General features: G+C 45.4%; 1 protein-coding gene across 1 annotated transcript in view; it reads left to right on the top strand.

Annotated features, from left to right (window-relative positions):
* Nucleotides 1–22,660, top strand: part of LOC124805419 — a 187,820-nt gene that overhangs the window by 87,629 nt on the left and 77,531 nt on the right. Inside the window, exon 3 of the mRNA XM_047265981.1 lies at nucleotides 10,531–10,857. Coding sequence (XP_047121937.1) covers nucleotides 10,531–10,857 — 327 coding nt within the window. The remainder of the gene's footprint in view (nucleotides 1–10,530; nucleotides 10,858–22,660) is intronic.

Consider the following 22,660-nt stretch of genomic DNA (forward strand, 5'->3'; position numbering starts at 1 on the left):
GGCGGGGGATACGTCCCATTGTACCAGTTATTAGGGCTTTTTCCTGTTCGATTCGCGCATGGGGCACGGGAAGCAAGATTGTTTGAATCCGTGCAGTAATTATTCTAATCTTATCCTCACTATACCCCTGTGAGCGATACGTAGGGAGCTGTAGTATTTCCCTACAGTAATCATTTAAAGCTGGCTCTTAATAGACTTTCTCAGTTTATTTTACGTCTGTCTTCAGGAGTGTGCCAATTCAGTTCGTTCAGTATTCTGTGGCACTGTCCCACGGCTTGAACAAAGCTGTGCTGCCCTTCTCTGTATACGTTCAATATCCTTTGTTAATAGCATCTGCTACGGGTGCGACAAACTTGAGCAACGTCCTAGAACCGTCCTCACATGTGATTTGTAAGCAATCCCTTTCGTAGACTGATTGCACTTCCCCAGTATTCTACAAATGGACTGAAGTCTACCACCTCCATTTCCCACGACTGAACCTATGTGATCATTCCATTTCGTAACCGTACAAAATGTTACACCCAGGTGTTTGCATGAGTTGGCCGATTCCCATAGTGACTCAGTGATATTTTAGTCATACGATATTACGTTTTTTTCGTTTTGGGAAGGGCAACATCTTACATTTCTGAATATTTAGAGCAAGTTGCCAATCTCTGTACCACGTTGAAAGCTTATCGAGATTTGACTCAATATTTATGCAGCTTCTCTCAGATAGTACTTCATTAAGGGGGGTAGGACGTCAAACAGGCTGACTTGGAGCAGCAGTGGCACCACAGGACATTTTATTTTCTACTGTCTATACTTTTACAAATAAATTCATAAAACTTTGTCAGTATGACCAGGAACGATTCAGGATTCACACTCATAGCAGTGGAAGTGCAAAAACATAACACAAAAAATTTTGTTTAGATATGAAGTCTCATCATTTTTTCACTTACTGTTGGCTGCATTTGTTGCTATAGGTACATTTTTCTTCACAAGTAATAGAGATTCTTTGATGAATTTTGCACAGCATACAAACCATACTTACAGGTGTATGAAATTCTAGAAGTTTCCAAATCTATTAAAAACTGTGGTAAAATTGAGATAATTAACTACAAAATTTGATTTTTTTTCTAAGCATTAAGTTTAAAACGTAACAGTCCATTAATTTTTTCATAAATTAAATAGATTCTAGTGTTTCAGACACCTGTAAGTATGGTTTGTATGCTGTGCAAAATTCATCGAACAGTCTCTCTTACTTATGAAGAAAAGTGTACCTATAGCAACAAATGCAGCCAATAGTAAGTGAAAAAACGATGAAATTTCAAATGTAAAAAAATTATTTTGTTATGTTTTTGAACTTCTGATGCTACAAGTGTGAATTCTGAATCCTTCCTGGTCATGCTGACAAAGTTTTATGAATTTACTTGTGAAAGTATAGACAGTGGAAATTAAAATGTCCTGTGGTGCCTCTCCTGTTCCAAGTCGGCCCGTTTGACGTCCTACCCCACTTAAAGGTAATTGAATCACCTGCAAAAAGCCAGATTTTGCTGTTAATATTGCCTGCAAGGTCATTAATGTACAACAACAACAACAGCAACACATTTCCACAGGGGCACACCCGAGGTTTCTTCTACATCTGAAGATGACTCTTCATCCAAGATAAGATGCTGCCAATGATTGACAGTTCATCATGAAACTGGAGAGTATGGCGAGTACAGGTATGAGAGAGCGAGAATCAAATTTTGTCACCGAGTGTCTGTTTCTTCAAAATCGTTGGTGAGAGGCGGCAGATGGGCCGCCCACGTAGTGAAGCAAGTGTGTCTGCTGCCCCCCCCCCCCCCCCCCCCCAAGATACACGGGCGACAAGCAGCGCAGCGGCAGCTGCCCGAAGCGGCGCCCACCTCCCCACTGAACTATAATCCGGGAAATAATTGTTACTGACAAAAAGAAAGAAAAAAAAAATGGTTCAAATGGCTCTGAGCGCTATGGGTCTTAACTTCTGAGGTCATCAGTCCCCTAGAACTTAGAACTACTTAAACCTAACTGACCTAAGGACATCACACACATCTATGCCCGAGGCAGGATTCGAAGCTGCGACCGTAGCGGTCGCGCGGTTCCAGACTGTAGCGCCTAGAACCGCTCGGCCACTCCGGCCAGCTTGTTACCGACAAATCTGAAATTACGTTAAAATATTATGCGCTATATTCGTGTCAATTCACGTGCACCATTCCATCTATTCTTCTACACAGACAACAGACTGAAAGAAAACAGCGAGTAAGGAAATAAATGCGAGCCGGCTAGCCGCGCGGCAGATTGGTGTCGAGCTCCAGTGTGGCGGCCAGCCTGTGGTTGGTTTGTAAGACGGTTTGCCATCTGCCTCGGCGAGTGCGGGCTCGCTCCCCTTGTTTTCCGCCTCAGTTACACTGTGTCGGCGATTCCTGCGCAAACACTGTCTCCACGTGATTGTACACCACAATTACTCTACCGCTTGAACATTGGGGCTACACTCGTCTGGTATGAGACGTTCCCTGGGGAGGGGGGAGGGGTCCACTGGGGGCCAAACGGCACAGTAAGCCTGGGTTCGGTGTGGGGCGGCGCTGGGGTGGGTGGACTGCTGTGGCCTGTTGTGGAGTTGTGAACCACTGAGGGCGAGACGAAGCCTCTCTGTCATTTCTAGGTCCGCAGTTTACATACACAGTGCACATTGCAAGGAAATAAATGATTACGGTGGCTGGTAGTGTCGATTTAGCCTGTTGTTAAAACATCGATATATCGATACACCAACATTGTTTCAGTAGAATATCGATATTCACATCGAGATTGTATTTCACTGATACTGAAATGGCAAAAACGAGTGCAGCTGTTTTTGTTTCATATTACACTACTGTCCATTAAAATTGCTACACCACGAAGATGACGTGTTACAGATGCGAAATTTAACCAACAAGAAGAAGATGCTGTGATATCCAAATGATTAGCTTTTCAGAGCATTCACACAAGATTGGCGCCGGTGGCGACACCTACAACGTACTGACTTGAGGAAAGTTTCCAACCGATTTCTCATACACAAACAGCAGTTGACCGGCGTTGCTTGGTGAAACGTTGTTGTGATGCCTCGTGTAAGGAGGAGAAATGCGTACCATCACGTTTCCGATTTTGATAAAGGTCGGATTGTAGCCTGTCGCGATTGAGGTTTATCGTATCGCGACATTGCTGTTCGCGTTGGTCGAGATCCAATGACTGTTAGCAGAATATGGAATCGGTGGGTTCAGGAGGGTAATACGGAATGCCGTGCTGGATCACAAGGGCCTCGTATCACTAGCAGTCGAGATGACAGGCATCTTATCCGCATGGCTGTAACGGATCGTGCAACCACGTCTCGATTCCTGAGTCAACAGATGGGGACGTTTGAAAGACGACAACCATCTGCACGAACAGTTCGACGACGTTTGCAGCAGCATGGACTATCAGCTCAGAGACCATGGCTACGGTTACCGTTGACGCTGCATCACAGACAGGACCGCTTGCGATGGTGTACTCGACGACGAACCTCGGTGCACGAATGGCAAAACGTCATTTTATCAGACGAATCCAGGTGCTGTTTACAGCATCGTGATGGTCGCATCCGTGTTTGGCGACATCGCGGTGAACGCACATTGGAAGTGTGTATTCGTCATCGCCGTACTGGTGTATCACCCGGCGTGATGGTATGGGGTGCCATTGGTTACACGTCTCGGTCACCTCTTCTTCGCATTGACGGCACTTTGAACAGTGGACGTTACATTTCAGATGTGTTAAGAGCCGTGGTTCTACCCTTCATTCGATGCCTGCAAAACCGTACATTTCAGCAGGATAATGCATGACCGCATGTTGCAGGTCCTGTACGGCCCTTTCTGAATACAGAAAATGTTCGACTGCTGCCCTGGCCAGCACATTCTCCAGATCTCTGACCAATTGAAAACGGCTGGTCAATGGTGGCCGAGCAACTAGCTCGTCACAATACGCCAGTCACTACTCTTGATGAACTGTGGTATCGTGTTGAAGCTGCATGGGCAGCTGTATCTGTACATGCCATGCAAGCTCTGTTTGACTCAATGCCGAGGCGTATCAATGCCGTTATTACGGCCAGAGGTGGTTGTTCTGGGTACTGATTTCTCGGTATGTATCCACCCAAATTGCGTGAAAATGTAATCACATGTCAGTTCTAGTATAATATATGTGTCCAATGAATACCCGTTTATTATCTATATTTCTTCTTGGTGTAGCAATTTTAATGGTCAGTAGTGTAGATTTATTTCGCAGAATTCGATAAATATTTGAAGTTGTTCTTTTGAAATTGTGAAGGGATCTGACTGCTTTTTTGAGCATTCATCACGTCCAGTCTCTCTCTTTCACTGTGTGAAGCAACTATAGATGGCACGAAGGAGAAGTCCGATTGCACTGTGCTTGGCGGTATGAATGGAATAACGAGTTACCCGATGTGAAGAAATATCAAAAATAATTTTTGACGCAACTAGTGTGCCATTTGTTCACATCCGCATTCTTCAAAAACAACAGCTGAAAATGATGAATAAAAATCTGAATCACAACATGTGTCTTTGTGGTGGGTGGATACGTGTGAGAGGAAATGACAAGCTTGTGGGCGCTCGGCGCTACCAACAGAAACTGCAACTTTTAACTTCACCATTAATTATGACACTACAGCCGCTGGGTCGCTGACGTTTGCAGAAATGGAAAAAACAGGGAAGTCGACATGGAGTGTTCCAGACAAGTCGATATGTGACGAAATCGAACGACGGACCCATGGACTGCCTTTTATTGTGCCACCAAATGGTGTCACCATAGAGTAAATGTCTCTGGAGTGAGCATTCCACATGCGCAGAACAGATCTTGCGTTGTCACCATACATTGCCGGCCTGGTTACGTGTTCTCGGGTCGTATAGCGCCCTGTATATTTCGAATGTCACTACATCCCTAGTACAGACGAATTCTTTTCGTACGTATCGTGGATTATTTTTATATTCTGCACGGACATTTTAACAGTATCTATTTCATACCGGGAATAAACCAGCTACGTAACTTTTAAGGGCAAGTGATATTGCATTTTGCTTCTTTGCGATAGGTGTCACAGTTCAGATGCACTCGATTTTTGGTAGTTTTCGGTATGATACGGCACTTTATAGTATTACAGAGTCTGACGTAAATTTTTGCAGTGATAGTCTTGCAAAACGACTTGACAGTACGCTAGTACTTTTGCAAGTGTCCGAAAAACACCGAATTTGACACACATTAGCGATTATATCCTTTCTAATTCGTCCTTTTTTCTGCTATTTCTGAGTATTTATTTTCTCGTTTTTGCGACCTAAAGCACAATTTTCCTTACTGGTGACACTTTGAAGTGTTTATTTAAAGCATTTTACGTACTTGCTCCCAGTTTATTAGATAAATAGTAGACTGAGTAAGAAGGGGGAAAAAAGGCGATCGGAGAATAAATGTACTCTAAAGTAAATACAGTTGGTCATCTAACAGTCAACCCATATAACACCGTTAAGGGAAGTGGAAAGTGACACAAATGAAAGAGTTTGGTGGCATGTTTACCAATATTTTACGCTTCTTAATCAAATGGTGAAGAAAATAAATTGAAGGCAAAATACACCAAAGAAGATGAACGTGTACTTTGATTAGGTACACTATTGTGTTTTTTATTTGATTTATGCAGGAAATGTATTTAAGCTGAATGCAGAAATTGGTAGTAGGTGCTGTGGAAAATTAAAAATAGTTGGTATAGCATCTACCCTCAGCCACACACGTCCAAATTTTTCTCTAAACAGCCATCTTGAAAGTGTTTTGAACACACTTTGGAATATTTTGTGGGGACAAAATTACTGCTCCTAATTTTCTGGAGCCACATATTTACTCGTTGTTCATCCTTCGGTAAACTAAAATATAAATCACACATAATCATTCTCCATGTCCTAGACACACTTAACATGGTCTCCTACTGTAACTTTATAGTAAACAAAAAGGTTTGGACACACATATTATACGAAGACAATTACAGACTCGCACTCTATTGAATTTATCTGTCTCCCGTCTTTCAAATCTATATACATAATCTACAAGTCACTGATAAATGCATGGAGGATAGTATTTACTGAAACAACTAACCATTCCCTTTCATGTTCCACTAGCAAATTTACGAGAGGAAGCGATTGTTTGTAAGGTTTTGTACGAGCCGTAATATCTGTTATATAGTCATAAAATCGTAGAAAAATAGGTCTACAGAATCAAGCCTTAATTATAATGCGTCTAGAAATTTTTAAACATAGTACCCATGAAAAGTTACTATCCCTCCTTTCACATATTTTTCTTTGCATCCGTAGCAACAACAGTAATTCGGCATCGCTATTACACTATGAACAAACGGTGAAAACACAACAAAAACTCTTGATATTATAAACTTGAAACTCCGCGGAAAGCACACACGCACCGCGAAGTCCCGAAAACACGTGACAGTCCTGGTTTAATGTTGACAACATGCACAGAACGCAATGCTCACTCCAGAGATATTTACTCTATGGGTGTCACCACTGCTAGCAAAGTGGCTATCGCGAAGGGTGAACGTGCATCGTCTTCCTTTCAGTTCTCGCTCTAGGTGGGGGGACAAGCAGGCTGCTAGCTTGTTCGTGTACAGAATATCTAATAACAAATGGCAAAACCCAAAGCAGAAAGTACCAGGAACCATTAGCACATGATCCGGCAGAGGAAAATCATCACCTCAAGGCACCATTTACAATGTCAGAACTTACTGCAGCCATTTCCAGCTTGAAGATTAACAGAGCTCCTGGTATCGATGAACTTAGAGTCGAGCAAATTAAAAAACTTTGGCAGTAATACCCTACAGTGGCTGCTAGATTTGATAAACGCAAGTGTAGAAAGGCTCCATATTCCAAAGATGTGGAGGAAAGCCCAAGTGATTGCACTTCTGAAACCGGGAAAGGACTCTGATGATCCAAAAAACTTCCGACCTGTGTCTCTTTAATGTCACTGTTTTAAGATCTTGGAACGCCTGACGCTAAGTAGCATAGAAAGCGTCTTGGAACAACAGATCATCCCACAGCAGGCAGGTTTCCGACCAGGCAAATCGTGCTGCGGTCAAGTCCTGAACCTGACCCAACATATCGAGGATGGGTTTGACACGAAATAGATCACGGGAGTGGCATTCATAGATATTTCAGCTGCATATGATACTGTAAGCCATCGGAGGCTCCTTAGGAAAGTATACAATGTGACAAGAGATTACCATTTAACATCACTGAGGTACTTTCTTGCATAATAGGAGATTTTTCGCCTTTCTCCAGGGCAAGAAGAGCAGGTGGAGAAATCAGAGGAATGGCCTACCTCTGGGAAGCGTCCTCGCCCCAGCTCTGTATAATATATATATAAATGACCAACCAGTGCCAAACATCACGCGGCAATTTATGTATGCCGATGACACTGCAGTTGCAACCCAAGGTAACAATTTAATGGATGTAGAGGAGAAATTAACCAGTACCTTGGAAGCTCTCTCTCAGTATTATGAGGCGAACCACCTAAGGCCGAACCCTTCCAAGACTCAGGTCTGTGCATTCCATTTAAAGAACAGGGAGGCAAATCGTGAATTAAATGTAATATGGAGAGGTGAACGTCTCGTGCATTTTAAAACGCCCAAATACCTTGGTGTCACTTTGGATCGCACACTGACCTATAAACATCATTGTAATGCCACAAGGGAAAAAGTCTCAACTAGAAACAACATCATCAGGAAACTAACCAGTGGTTCCTGCGGTGCAAACCCAAAATTCCTGAGAACTTCAGCCCTTGCGCTCAGTGTGTCAGTCGTGGAATACGCCGCTCCAGTATGGTCTGCATCAACACACGCGAGAAAAGTCGATGTCGCGGTGAATGAAATGGCACGGATTGTTACCGGATGCTTGAGGCCAACCCCAGTGCACAAGATGTACTTAATCATGGGGATCGCACCGCCCAACATACGACGTGACATCGCTGCCGAAGCCGAAAAAACCAAGCAAGAAAAGGACATGCGTCACCCTTTATATGGACACCAGCCTGCTGACCTACGGCTTTGTCCAAGGAAGAGTTTCCTGTCACGTACCCGAGCCCTGGAAGGGTCGGCTGCAGAGAATCGTTTGAAAAGGAGGGAAATCGACCTGAGAAACCCCCATAAAGATGTAAAAGAAGAACTGGCGCCTGGTGGAGACCTACAATACACAGTATGGAGAACCCTAAGCCGTATGACGGTAGAAGTGCCAAAGTGCGAGACAAACCTGCAGCAATGCGGTTTCCTAAAAGAGAATAACACTGTCTGTGTGGTTCTGTCCAGGATCATCAACACCTGCTTATCTGTCCATATTTGGACCAGCCCTGCACAATGAATGACTTATGGGAGGCAAATGACAAGGTCATATTGGCTTCTGATTTTTGGAAGTCTGAAGTCTAGTTCCGGACACGGAAAGTAAGTAACTATAACAAATCAATTCTTAAATTGACTAAGACGGGCAGCATATTTACTATGCGCAACCGATATTTTTTTGGCCAGTACGTCGATAGTTTTTTCTGTGAGTATACCGATATATCGATATATCGATATTTATTCTATATATATGGACGGCTGATAATGATACGTTCTTAAATATCAATATAACAGGATGCGCAATATTTGTAGAAATACCGACAGTCCCGGTGTCGATGTGGACGGGCGTAGTGAAGGGAAGGCTGTGTGAGCAGTCAGTGTGCAGAGCTGTGGGCGAGCGATGATTCAAGTATAGCTATCACAACCGACAGACAAGAATTAACTGGTGAAGTTGTAAACGATGTTTTTCAGAAAATCATTAAGTGGTTCTCTGCAAATGGGCTCTCATTAAACTTTGACAAAACACAGTATACAGGGTGTTACAAAAAGGTACGGCCAAACTTTCAGGAAACATTCCTCACACACAAATAAAGAAAAGATGTTATGTGAACATGTATTCGGAAACGCTTAATTTCCATGTTAGAGCTCATTTTAGTTTCGTCAGTGTGTACTGTACTTCCTCGATTCACTGCCATGAGTTCATACGGGATACTCTACCTGTGCTGCTAGAACATGTGCCTTTACAAGTACGACACAACATGTGGTTCATGCACATTTAAGTCGAAGTGTTCGTATGCTTCCAACAACAGATTCGGTGACCGATGGATTGATAGAGGCGGACCAATTCCACGGCCTCCACTCTCTCCTGACCTCAACCCTCTTGACTTTCATTTATGGGGGCATTTGAAAGCTCTTGTCTACACAACCCTGGTACCAAATGTAAAGACTCTTCGTGCTCGTATTGTGGACGGCTGTGATACAATACGCCATTCTCCAGGGCTGCATCAGCGCATCAGGGATTCCATGCGACGGAGGGTGGATGCATGTATCCTCGCTAACGGAGGACATTTTGAACATTTCCTGTAACAAAGTGTTTGAAGTCACGCTGGCACGTTCTGTTGCTGTGTGTTTCCATTCCATGATTAATGTGATTTGAAGAGAAGTACTAAAATGAGCTCTAACATGGAAAGTAAGCGTTTCCGGACACATGTCCACATAACATATTTTCTTTCTTTGTGTGTGAGGAATGTTTCCTGAAAGTTTGGCCGTACCTTTTTGTAACACCCTGTATACAGTTCCACACAGTAAATGGAATGACCCCATTAATAAATATAGACTTCGATCAGAAATCGGTAGCTAAGGTAGAATATTCAAAATTTCTAGGTGTATGCATTGGTGAGGGGTTGAACTGAAAAAAAACACACTGAGGATCTGCTGAAACGTTTGAGTTCAGCTACTTATGCTATTAGGGTCATTACAAATTTTGGCGATATACATCTGAGTAAATTAGCTTACCACGCCTATTTTCATTCTCTGCTTTCGTATGGCATCATATTCTGGGGTAAAAGAGTGTAATCTGAATAATTGCTGGAGCTCATCCAAGATCATCCTGGAGACACTTATTTAACGAGCTAGAAATATTAATTGTAGCCTCACAATATATATATTCACTTATGAAGTTTGTTATTAACAATCCGAGCGAATTCAAAAGTAATAGCAGTGTACATGGCTACAATACTAGGAGAAAGGATGATCTTCACTACTGAAGGTTAAATCTAACTTTGGCTCAGAAGGGGCTAAATTATGCTGCCGCAAAAGTCTTTGGTCACTTACCTAACAGCATCAAAAGTCTGACAGATAGCCATATAGCATTTAAAAAGAAATTAAAAGACTTTCTTAATGGAAGCTCCTTCAACTCATTAGATGAATTTTTGGATATAGTAAGTGGGTAATTTCCCAACCTCAAAAAAAAAAAAAAAAAAAAAAAAAAACGTTATTGAGTGTCATGTAATATTTTGCCTAATGTAATATCTTGTATTATTATCCTGACACGTTCCACATCATTACGAAGTGTCGTATTTATGATCTATGGAACAAGTACTAATCTAATCTAATCGGGCGGCGCTGCGCAGGCTGGTTCTTTACGGTGACGGAGGACTGCCGGGGGCTGGAGCCGCCGCCGGCCTGGCTGGCCGCCGTGGGGCGGCTGCTGCCCCGGGACTGGCTCTGCGGGCCGCCGCCGCCCGCAGGCGGGGGTGGGTGTGGCGGCGCCCTGGAGGGCCTCCGCCGCCTCACCGTCGACGAGCCCTTCGAGCTCGCCACGGCTCTGAGCTGCCGAATCGCTGCCGACTGCGTCCACGCCTGCCCTGTACACGGGTGCGTACGCCTCTGCAGCCCGCAAACACTAGCCTCACACAGTGCCCTCTTCTCAGATTTCTTTTCTATTCTGTCCTTTCAGAGTACGCCGATGCAATAGCTCCAAACTTAATGTGGTGTGCGTACTGTAAGACCTTCACTACACACACCATCAGATTATTTGACTTGTCGCCCTAACGAAGGAGGCGAGTGTCAGCGATATGTCTCGTGGTCTTATCGTGGCGTGTTTATCTTCTGCCGTTAGGTCAGACGATAGAAATGCCACTTGCACACTTAGAGTAGCAGATTGACGGTGACCAACTTTAACCAGAACTTGGTTAATTTTCACACACATTTATTAAAATAGTAACAAGCATAAAAATTACTTAACTTGGTTCTGGATGCTATTTATGATTGACAATCTGAAGTTCCGTTGGTATTGGTACGTTAATGTTATTCTCACATATATCTCTGATACTTGACAAAAGTGTCTATATATTTATCTTCATGGCTATCTACAGGAATATGGTAATCTTTTAGGCGCAGACTGGATCTTGACTATAGACTGGTACAGACAAATGTAGACTGGTACCGAATGGAGCAGACCAACGCAGACTGGTGCAGACAAATGCAGACTGACTAATTGGAGGTCTGTACACTCGTTATAATACCTCGCGCGTTCATGTATCACTGGGCGAGTGTGATCAGCGAGGAGAAAAGGTTCTACGTTAGCAGCGATCACATTGGCTGCGCTACATATTAATACGCGGATCGGCGGAAGCAGAATCGCCCCTCCCCGGTTCTATAAAGCCCTCCAAATCCTCGAACGCCATGCACTCCGCCTCGCCTTCCGCATCCGCCTTCCGTCCCCCACGCGCATCCTCTATGACCTCCTCCCCTTCCCCCACCTTCTCCTTTTCCTTGAACACATCCGCACACTATATATTGTCCGCCACCTTGATCCCCCTCACCCCCTGGTGTCTCCCTTCCTCTCCACTCCCAACCAGTTGCCGCGCCTTTACCGTTGTGTCCCTCCCTCTCTCCATCTCCACACCCTCCATCTCCTTTCCCAACACAACTTCCACCGTCTACCACTCCCGGATGATGAGCTTCGCCCTGACATCTACCCTTCCTACCAACTCTAACCCCCTCTTCCTGCCTCCTCCTCAGGGCTCCCTCTCCTCCCCATCCCTCCTTCTGAGCGGATTTCCCCTCCTACTCCCCGTCCATCTCTTGTGCCTTCTTTCAGTGTCTCTGCGCTCCCTCCTGCCCTGTCTTCCCTTTTCCTCTCCCGCCCCATGTGTCTCCTGCCTCTTCGTGCACCCACGGTTGCCCCTCCTCTCTTCATCCCGCCGCTTCCCCAGCTGCCCCATGCTCTCCCCTCCTTTTCCATCCTCTCTGACCTTTCCCTCGGCAGGTCCCGCCTGGTAGTTTTATTCTTCGTCGTGTGTGCTCCAAGTGGGTTTTAAGTGTGTTGTTTCGGAGTGTTTTTAATACTGTGGCCAACTTTTAACCTGTGCATGCGCATCCAATGTCTTCTGTGTTTTAAGAATCGCCAACTGTGTTTTTTAACTATCTGATGACTTTTTTAACTGTCCCCAATGCACTTCTACATGTCAGTGTATTTTTACCTCCATTTTCTCCCCTTACTCTGTTTTATGTTCCCCTTTTTTAACTCCTTATGTATGTATTATTTTATTCTTGTTTTAGTTGTCATTCACTCGGCTGAAGAGCGGCGGATTGTGCTGCTGACAGCCCTCCCCTGCCCGTATGGGGCAGGGGCATGAAATCACAATAAAGAAAAAAAAAAAAAAGAAGAAGCAGAATCTGGTCAGTCTCTATCGCAGCGCCATCTCGTAGTGCGGAGACGGACAAGCGCTGCGCCTGCGCTGTTGTGCTTAACGGGGCGCGCTCTAGTGGGAAAGTTGTGTACGCCCTGACTAAGGGGAACTATGTGCACAACACTTAAAAATCACATACAACTGCTCGCTCGACGAAAGACCCGTGCCCAAAGACTGCAGGGTTTCCCCGGTTACACCAGGCAGTGTTCGAGAATGGCAGTAGGAGTAATCCACTAAATTACAGTCGCATATCGTTAACGTCGATATGCAGCAGTATTCTGGAACATATAATCAAATTAACAAACCACGGAGCTCATTCCCCTTGGTACGCAAATCGGGTCAGAAGACTGTTGCAGAAACAACGAAAAAAGCATGCCAAATTTAAACGAACCCAAGATCTCCAAAACTGGCGATATTTTACAGAAACTTGAATTTAGCGCGGACCTAAACGCGACATACTTATATACACTACTGGTCATTAAAATTGCTACACCAAGAAGAAATGCAGATGATGAACGGTTATTCATTGGACAAATATATTATACTAGAACTGACATGTGATTACATTTTCACGCAATTTGGGTGCATACATCCTGAGAAATCAGTACCCAGAACAACCACCTATGGCCGTAATAACGGCCTTGATACGCCTGGGCATTGAGTCAAACAGAGCTTGGATGGCGTGTACAGGTACAGCTGCCCATGCAGCTTCAACACCAGTTCATCAAGAGTAGTGACTGGCGTATTGTGACGAGCCAGTTGCTCGACCACCATTGACCAGGCCTTTTCAATTGGAGAGCGATCTGGAGAATTTTTTGGCCAGGGCAGCAGTCGAACATTTTCTGTATCCAGAAAGCCCTGTACAGGACCTGCAACATGCGGTCGTGCATTATCCTACTGAAATGTAGGGTTTCACAGGGATCGAATGAAGGGTAGAGCCACGGCTCTTAACACATCTGAAATGTAACGTCCACTGTTCAAAGTGCCGTCAGTGCAAACAAGAGGTGACCGAGACGTGTAACCAATGGCAGCCGGTACCATCACGCCGGGTGATACCCCAGTATGGCGATGACGAATACACGCTTCCAATATGCGTTCACCGCGATGTCGTCTGACACGGATGCGACCATCATGATGGTGTAAACAGAACCTGGATTCATCCGAAAAAATGACGTTTTGCCATTCGTGCACCCAGGTTCGTCGTCGAGTACACCATCGCAAGCGCTCCTGTCTGTGATGCAGAGTCAAGGGTAACCGTAGCCATGGTCTCCGAGCTGATAGTCCCTGCTACTGCAAACGTCGTCGAACTGTTCGTGCAAATGGTTGTTGTCTTGCAAACGTCCTCATCTGTTGACTCAGGGATCGAGACGTGGCAGCACGATCCGTTACAGCTATGCGGATAAGATGCCTGTCATCTCGACTGCTAGTGATACGAGGCTGTTGGGATCCAGCACGGCATTCCGTATTACCCTCCTGAACCCACCGATTCCATATTCTGCTAACAGTCATTGGATCTCGACCAACGCGAGCAGCAATTTCGCGATACGATAAACCGCAATCGTGGTAGGCTACAATCCGACCTTTATCAAAGTCGGAAACATGATGGTACGCATTTCCCCTCCTTACACGAGGCATCACAACAACTTTTCACCAGGCAACGCCGGTCAACTGCTGTTTGTGTATGAGAAATCGGTTGGAAACTTTCCTCGTGTCTGCACGTTGTAGGTTTCGCCACCGGCGCCAACCTTGTGTGAATGCTCTGAAAAGCTAATCATTTGCATATCACAGCATCTTCTTCCTGTCGGTTAAATTTCGCGTCTGTAGCACGTCACCTTCGTTGTGTAGCAATTTGAATGGCAAGTAGTGTAGTTTACGCTATGGTACTTTGTGTCGAAACCTGGCAGAAAACCCGAAGAGGTTCTGGTCGTGTGTAAAGTATGCTAGCGGCAGGAGACAATCGATGCCTCCGTAAGATGGTCCTGTCATTTCGGTTTCTGTATGTTATCGACGTGCACGCCGAGGGGAGAGAGTGAGTGCCGTTTCTATGAGACAATCTTTGGTGTTGTAGTGGCACAGTCTTTGCCTCTGCGCAGTCTGTTACATTCTTAGTTGCAGTGTCTTAGGTGACGGACGCAGTGTTTATAAAGCTTTTTTTTCTTTTTGACAGTGTTTAACAGACCTCTTTATGGGCGCATTTAGTCGCACGAAGCACATCAAGACGGTGCTCGATTTCTTGCGATGTTCGCTGTAGCATAGCGTCATCAACGGTGGCAATGGCATTACGAATCCTTTCTTTCAAGTCAACAATGTCCCGTATCTGTGTTTGATACCGGTACCTTTTTCCTACAATCATAGAAAAAAGTTCAAGGGAGTGATATCTGGAGAACGTGGTGGCCAAGGAATTGGCCCATGCCTCCGAATCCATCTGCCTGGATATGCTTCATTGAGGAACCGACGAACATGCAGTCACCAATGTGGTGGTTCACTATCTTGCTGGAAAATGATACTTGGTTGTAAGTCAATCGATTGTGGTGCTACATAGAATTTAATGTCCTGTAGAAGTTTCATGTCAATGGCTACAGTGGTTCCTGAAATACTGGGAAGCCAAGTCACTAAATTTAACATTGTCTGGATAGGGCGTTCCAACTCGCCTTCACAGACCTCTGTATCTCCTTTTTCTTTTTGAATACTCTTGAAGAGCTGCTGCTTCCCCTTCCAAAGTGTGGGAATATCCAGCTCATTAAATCAAAGTCTGCATGACTTTCGCGAATGGACATCACACACAGCACAGATTGCTTATTTTCCACTGCAATGAATTTCTTTGAAATTTTATCTGGCATATCGTCACGGTAAAAAGGGTTCAGTGAAGTTTTGGTGCTGTGGACAATCTTTCAATCGTGAATGTACCTCGTTCCGCCTCTGGAGATGTGTCTTTCGTGACAGATTACAACTGGCATTCAGTCACAAAAATACGATGTGTTCTGATTAATTAATAGCTCCACTGTAATGCCTGTATATAAGAATCATATTTTCTGTTGTCAACGTGTAAAACAACGATATGTCCGGCATCCTTGAACAAGCGACTTGCAGGTGAGTAAAACTACTACTGCTTCAGAGGTTCCGTGATCCGGTTTGAGCATGCTTGAGACTGGGTGAGACTGCAGGCAAGTCTTCGCAGGAACCCTGTCCACACTCGCTAGGCGACTTCAGGAGCGCTGCAGTCCATCAGATGGTGGTACAGGCCTGTGCAGCACATTGCAGACAGACGCGTCCCATTAAAGTGTGTTCGCACCCTGGTCCCTTTCGCTTCTGTGGGGCGTACACACGTCCTGCTTCACTGTTCCCCAGGTGTTGTGTACGGATACATACGCGCTGCTAGGATTTTCCTACCGTGCTGTGGGCGTCTGAATGCGATATGCGCCGCCGACCTCTCGTTGCTGTGGACGAGTTACTTCCATATCTCGCCGAATGAAAAAACGTTTCGAGTATTTATCACACCACATACGTGTCTCAGTGCGTGCTATCATTTGCAGAAAATCTCGTCTCGATATCTTGGACCGTTGATGAGAAATGATGATAGATATGATCACATAATGCACGACGTGCAGTGACGTGAACGGTCTTTGAAGCGCCGTGCAACCGTCATTGGGATACTCACTGAAGACCCAAAGAAACTGGTACACCTGCCTAATATCGTGTAGGGCCAGCGCGAGCACGCAAGGTGCCGCCACTCGCCGTGGCATAGACTCGACTAATGTCTGAAGTAGTGCAGGGGGGAATTAACACTATAAATCCTGCAGAGCTGTCCATTAACCTTTAAGATTACGAGCGTGCGGACATCTCTTCTGAACTGCACATTACTAGGCATCCCAGATACGCTCAACACTGTTCTTGTTTGGTGGCCAGCGAAAGTATTTAAACTCAGAAGACTGTTCCTGGAGCCACTCTGTAGCAATTCTGGACGTGTGGAGTGTCGCTACGTCTTGCTGGAATTACCCAAGACCGTCAGAATGTACAATGGACATGAATCGATGCAGGAGATCAAACGGGATGCTTAAGTATGTGTCACCTGCCAGAGTCGTATTTAGAGGTATCAGGAGTTCCATATTACTCGAACTGCACACGCCCCACACCATTACAGAGGCTCCACCAGCTTGAGCAGTCCCCTGCCGACATGGAGGGTCCATAGACTCATGAGGTTGGCCGCGCAGGGTAGCCACGTGGTCCAGGGTGCCTTGTCACGGTCCCTACGGCTCCTCCCCTCCCCCCCCCCCCCCCCCAGTCGGAGGTTCGAGTCTTCCCTCGGGCATGGGTGTGTGTGTTGTCCTTGGCGTAAGTTAGATTAAGTAGTGTGTAGGCTTAGGGACCGATGACTTCAGCAGTTTGGTCCCATAAGGCCTTATCACAAATTTCGTGATGTCGTCTCCATAACCGTACACGTCCATTCGCTCGATACAACTTGAAACGAGACTCGTCCGACCAGGCAACGTGTTTCCACTATCAACAGTCCAATGTCGGTGTTGACAGGCCCAGGCCCAGGTCCAGGCGAGGCGTAAAGCTTTGGGTCAGAGAGTCGTCAAGGGTACACGAGAGGGCCCATGTCGATGATGTTTCGTTGAATGGTTCGCCCGTTGACACTTGTTGGTGGCCCAGCGCTGAAATCTGCAGCAATTTGCGGAAGGGTAGCACTTCTATCACGTTGAACGATTCTCTTTAGTCGTCGTTGCTCCCGCTCTTGTAGGATCTTTTTCCAGCCGCAGCGATATTTTACCGGACCCCTGATATTCCTGTTTAAAGAGGCGGCTGGTTGTGGCAATTTCTGAAAACCTTTTCATATTACAGTCGCTGTGTTCTCCACGTCCGCAACTGATAAACGTTTTATTTTGGTTAAAATCTTTGACGTTTTGCCTAATGTTTCACTTAATTTGACGCAGCGCAGTAACGTGCCACATGACGGAAAAAAATCAGTCCTGTGCCAAGCGAAGATGTCAGACTATAAAATGAGCAAACATCAAATTTTTTCACAAAGCAGTTTTCTTAAAAACGATTAATATCTGTTTCATAGCAGCTGGCAAGTCGGCATTGACCGTCGTTCGTTTATAAAACTCAATAAATCGAGAAGGAAACGAGAAACCTTCTGTGGTGTGCGTACTGTAAGACCTTCGGTACACACACCATCACATTATTTGACTTGTCGCCCTAACGAAGTAGGCGAGTGTCAGCAATGTGTCTCGTGGTCTTATCATGGCGTGTTTATCTTCTGCCGTTAGGTCAGATGATAGAAATGCCACTTGCACGCTTAGAGTAGCAGACTGACGGTGACCAACGTTAACCAGAACTTGATTAATTTTCACACACGTTTATTAAAATAATAAAAAGCAGAGAAATTACTTGATTCTGGATGCTGTTTACAATTGACAATCTGAAGTTCCTTTGGTCTTGGTATGTTAATCTTATTCTCACATACCTCTGATTCTTGACAAAGTGTCTATACATTTATCTCCATGGCTATGTACAGGAATATGATAATCTTATTAGGCGCAGACTGAAACTTGACTATAGACTGGTGCAGACAAATGCAGACTGATGCAGACTGACTAATCGGAGGTCTGTACACTCGTTATAATACCTTGAGCGTTCAGGTATCACTGCGCGAGTGTGATCCACGAGGAGAAAAGGTTCTACGTTAGCAGCAATCTCATTGGCTGCATTACATATAATACGCAGATCAGCGGAAGCAGAATTTGGTCCGTCTCTAAGACAGCGCCATCTCGTAGTGCGGAGACGGACGAGTGCTGCGCCTGTGCTGTTGTGCTTAGCGGGGCGCGCTCTAGTGGGAAATTTCGTGCAATGTTTTACTTCATCTGACCCAGTGCAGCAAGTACACTGAAGCGCCAAAGAAACTGGTATGGGCATGCATATTGTAATACAGAGGACTGCAAAGAGGCAGAATATTGCGGAGCGGTCAGGAATGCCTATATAAGACAAGAAGTGTCTGGCGCAGTTGTTAGATGGGTTACTGCTTCTACAATGGCAGATTATCACGATTTAACTGAGTTTGTACGTGGGGTTATAGTCAGCGCATGAGCTGCGAGACACAGCATCTCCGAAGTAGCGATGAAGTGGGGATTCTCTCGTACAACCGTTTCACGAGTGTACCGTCATTATCAGGAATCAGATTTGGTTCCGTACCATGTTCACGCTTATGACCTTCCACGCTGCGACTCATAGTATGTTACCCTCTTTTCAGTTATCCAGTCTTAGTCTGGCTCCTGCAACGACGCGTTCAGAGTTTCAACTGATCTCATTAGACTCAGTCGGTTTCATGGGAACATCAGTTTCCAATGACGTGAAGGACCGAACTGAGAATGAACATCTACATCTACATCTACATTTATACTCCGCAAGCCACCCAATGGTGTGTGGTGGAGGGCACTTTACGTGCCACTATCATTACCTCCCTTTCGTGTTCCAGTCGCGTACGGTTTGCGGGAAGAACGACTGCCGGAAAGCCTCCGTGCGCGCTCGAATCTCTCTAAATTTACATTCGTGATCTCATCGGGGTTATAAGTAGGGGGAAGCAATATATTCAATACCTCATCCAGAAACGCACCCTCTCGAAACCTGGACAGCAAGCTACACCGCGATGCAGAGCTCCTCTCTTGCAGGGGCTGCCACTTGAGTTTGCTAAACATCTTCGTAACGCTATCATGCTTACCAAATAACCCTGTGACGAAACGCGCCGCTTTTCTTTGCACCTTCTCTATCTCCTCTGTCTACCCGACCTGGCACGGATCCCACACTGATGAGGAATACTCAAGTATAGGTCGAACGAGTGTTTTGTAAGCCACCTCCTTTGATGATGGACTACATTTTCTAAGGACTCCCTTAATGAATCTCAACCTCGCACCCGCCTTGCCAACAATTAATTTTATATGATCATTCCACTTCAAATCGTTCCGCATGCATACTCCCAGATATTTTCCAGAAGGAACTAAATGGCTCTGAGCACTATGCGACTTAACTTCTGAGGTCATCAATCGCCTAGAACTTAAAACTAATTAAATCTAACTAACCTAAGGAAATCACACACATCCATGCCCGAGACAGGATTCGAACCTGCGACCGTAGCGGTCGCTCGGTTCTAGAGTGTAGCGCCTAGAACCGCACGGCCACTCCGGCCGGCACAAAAGGAACTGCTACCAGTGTTTGTTCCGCTGTCATATAATCATACAATAAAGGATCCTTCTTTCTATGTATTCGCAATACATTACATTTGTCTATGTTAAGGGTAGGTTTCCATTACCTTCACCAAGTGCCTATCCGCTGCAGATCTTCCTGCATTTCGCTACAATTTTCTAATGCTGCAACTTCTCTGTATACTACAGCTTCATCCGCGAAAAGCCGGATCGACCTTCCGACACTATCTACTACGTCATTTATATATATTGTGAAAAGCAATGGTCCCATAACACTCCCCTGTGGCACGCCAGAAGTTACTTTAACGTCTGTAGACGTCTCTCCATTGAGAACAACATGCAGTGTTCTGTTTGCTAAAAACTCTTCCATCCAGCCACACAACTGGACTGATATTCCGTAAGCTCTTACTTTGTTTATTAGGCAACAGTGCGGATCTGTATCGAACGCCTTCCGGAAGTCAACGAAAATGGCATCTACCTGGGAGCCTGTATCTAATATTTTCTGGGTCTCATGGGCGGATAAAGCGAGTTGGGTCTCACACGATCGCTGTTGATTCCTACAGAGTAGATTCTGGGTTTCCAGAAATGACATGATACGCGAGCAAAAAACATGTTCTGAAATTCTACAACAGATCGATGTCAGAGGTATAGGTCTATAGTTTTGCGCATCTGCTCGACGACCCTTCTTGAAGACTGGGACTACCTGTGCTCTTTTCCAATCATTTGGAACCTTCCGTTCCTCTAGAGACTTGCGGTACACGGCTGTTAGAAGGGGAGCAAGTTCTTTTGCGTACTCTGTGTAGAATCGAATTGGTATCCCGTCAGGTCCAGTGGACTTTCCTCTGTTGAGTGATTTCAGTTGCTTTTCTATTCCTTGGACACTTATTTCGATGTCAGCCATTTTTTCGTGTTGTGCAAGGATTTATCCACGCAAAAGTTCCATCTAATTCAAAACCCAACGAGGATTGTTGCACGGTTTGATCTTCCCCGTTGCGTCGATGGCGACGTTTGCGGAGACGAACATCGACCTAGTGTAGCATTCTTGAAAATCTGATACATTCGAGGAGCCGACACATTTTCATTGATCGACTGTTGAAGCCTGATGGTCCCATGCCCACTGCAATCGTAACTGACGATGTTGCTGAATGAACATGTGAACACGTAGGGATGGTCTGCTGCCGAAATCCATGTTCAGCAGTGTACGAACGGTGTGCTGCGAAACACTTATGCACCCACCAGCATTGTGCTCTTTCGGCAGAGATGCCACAGATCACCATCTATCCTACTTTACAAAGCAGACAAGCCTCCGAACCCCACGTTCTGTGCAGAGTCGTTGACGTCCAACCATTTAGCGTCTAGTGGTAGTTTCACTGTCCTTCTGCCTCTTTGCCTCTTTCCTTAGTTGCTGACGACAGTCCCACCAGATTCTCGGTTTCCAGATACTCGTTCACAGCCGCTGTGTAATAATAATCTAACCTTTTTCAAAGTCGCTTATCTCAATGGATATCCCCATTTGCAGCCCATATCTTTGCTAGTGTGGTCCCCGTGCGTGTCTGCTCTACTTACATACTTTCCTTATTGTGTCACGTGCCCGCAAAGCCAACAGGCGGCATCGAACGTCGCGGTCGGCAGTGGTCGTAGCGTCTTGGCTGTCAGCCTGTTTAGCTGAGTAGTAACGTACTTCTCTACCATGTAGCAGGCTTGGGTTCGATTCCTGGTGGGGTTGGAGATCTTCTCCACCCATGGACTGAGTGTTGTGTTGTCATCATCATTTGATCACCACCGACATAACCGTCGCCCAATGTGGCGTCACCTGAAATAAGACTTGCACCTCGCGGCTGAACGTCCCTGAGCAGGGCCTTCTGGCTAACACCACACAATCATTTCATTTTTTCATAGTGTTTTGGCTTACCAGTGGATATGTGTATTTTCTGTAAGTCCATACGATAATTACGATCCTCCAATACTAGAACATGCCCATGCCCTGTCATTGTTTTGGATGAATATGTGTGCAGGCACTCCTGTACAGGTTGGCGCAGGGGAACGGGAAATTTTGAACGTTACAGTTGGCAGCACTGTAGCGCCGGCAGATGTTCGAAACTTAGCACAATTGATGTGAACGCATTGCCATTTAGTAATCATGGAGAATTGGACTGGTGCGGAATGTGCAGTAGCTGTGAGAGCGTTTTTCAAAAATGGTGATAGTGCGACTGCCGCGCAGAGAACATTTCGACAGCATTACCAGTTTGGACGTCATGGACGTGTTCCATTTGCGCATGCGATTACAACGTGGGTGCGTAATTTTTAAGAAACAGGATCTGCCTTGAAAAAGAAACCTCCAGGTGGCATTCCAACGGTACGTACCCCAGAGAACATTGCAGCTGCTAGAGCTGCAATCGAGACAAGTCCTCGCCGCTCCGTTCGACAGCATGCATCTTCGCTAGGGATTAATCGACGAAGCTTACAAAGAATACTGCACGAATTAGACTTCCATCCCTATAAGTTGTGCAACACTTACATGAACGAGATCCAGCGTCACGTATGGAGTTTAGTGGCCAGATATTGGCTAAAATCAACGGGGACGCGAATTTCCTTGGTAACTTATGGATATCAGACGAAGCCCATTTCCACCTGAACGGATTCGTGAACAAACAGAATTTTCGTTATTGGGCACAGGACAATCCTTGTAAGTTTCACCAGCGACCACTACATAGCGCCAAGGTCACAATATGGTGTGCTGTATCATGTCATGGTGTAATCGGCCCTTATTTTTTTGAACGTGAGGATGGTAGTGCAGTGACAGTAACATCCGCTCGATATGTTGAAATGCTTCGAACATTCTTTACACCGAGACTGTACGAGCTTAA

This window comes from Schistocerca piceifrons, chromosome 7, assembly GCF_021461385.2.
Source record: "Schistocerca piceifrons isolate TAMUIC-IGC-003096 chromosome 7, iqSchPice1.1, whole genome shotgun sequence".
In the NCBI taxonomy this organism is placed as follows: domain Eukaryota; kingdom Metazoa; phylum Arthropoda; class Insecta; order Orthoptera; family Acrididae; genus Schistocerca; species Schistocerca piceifrons.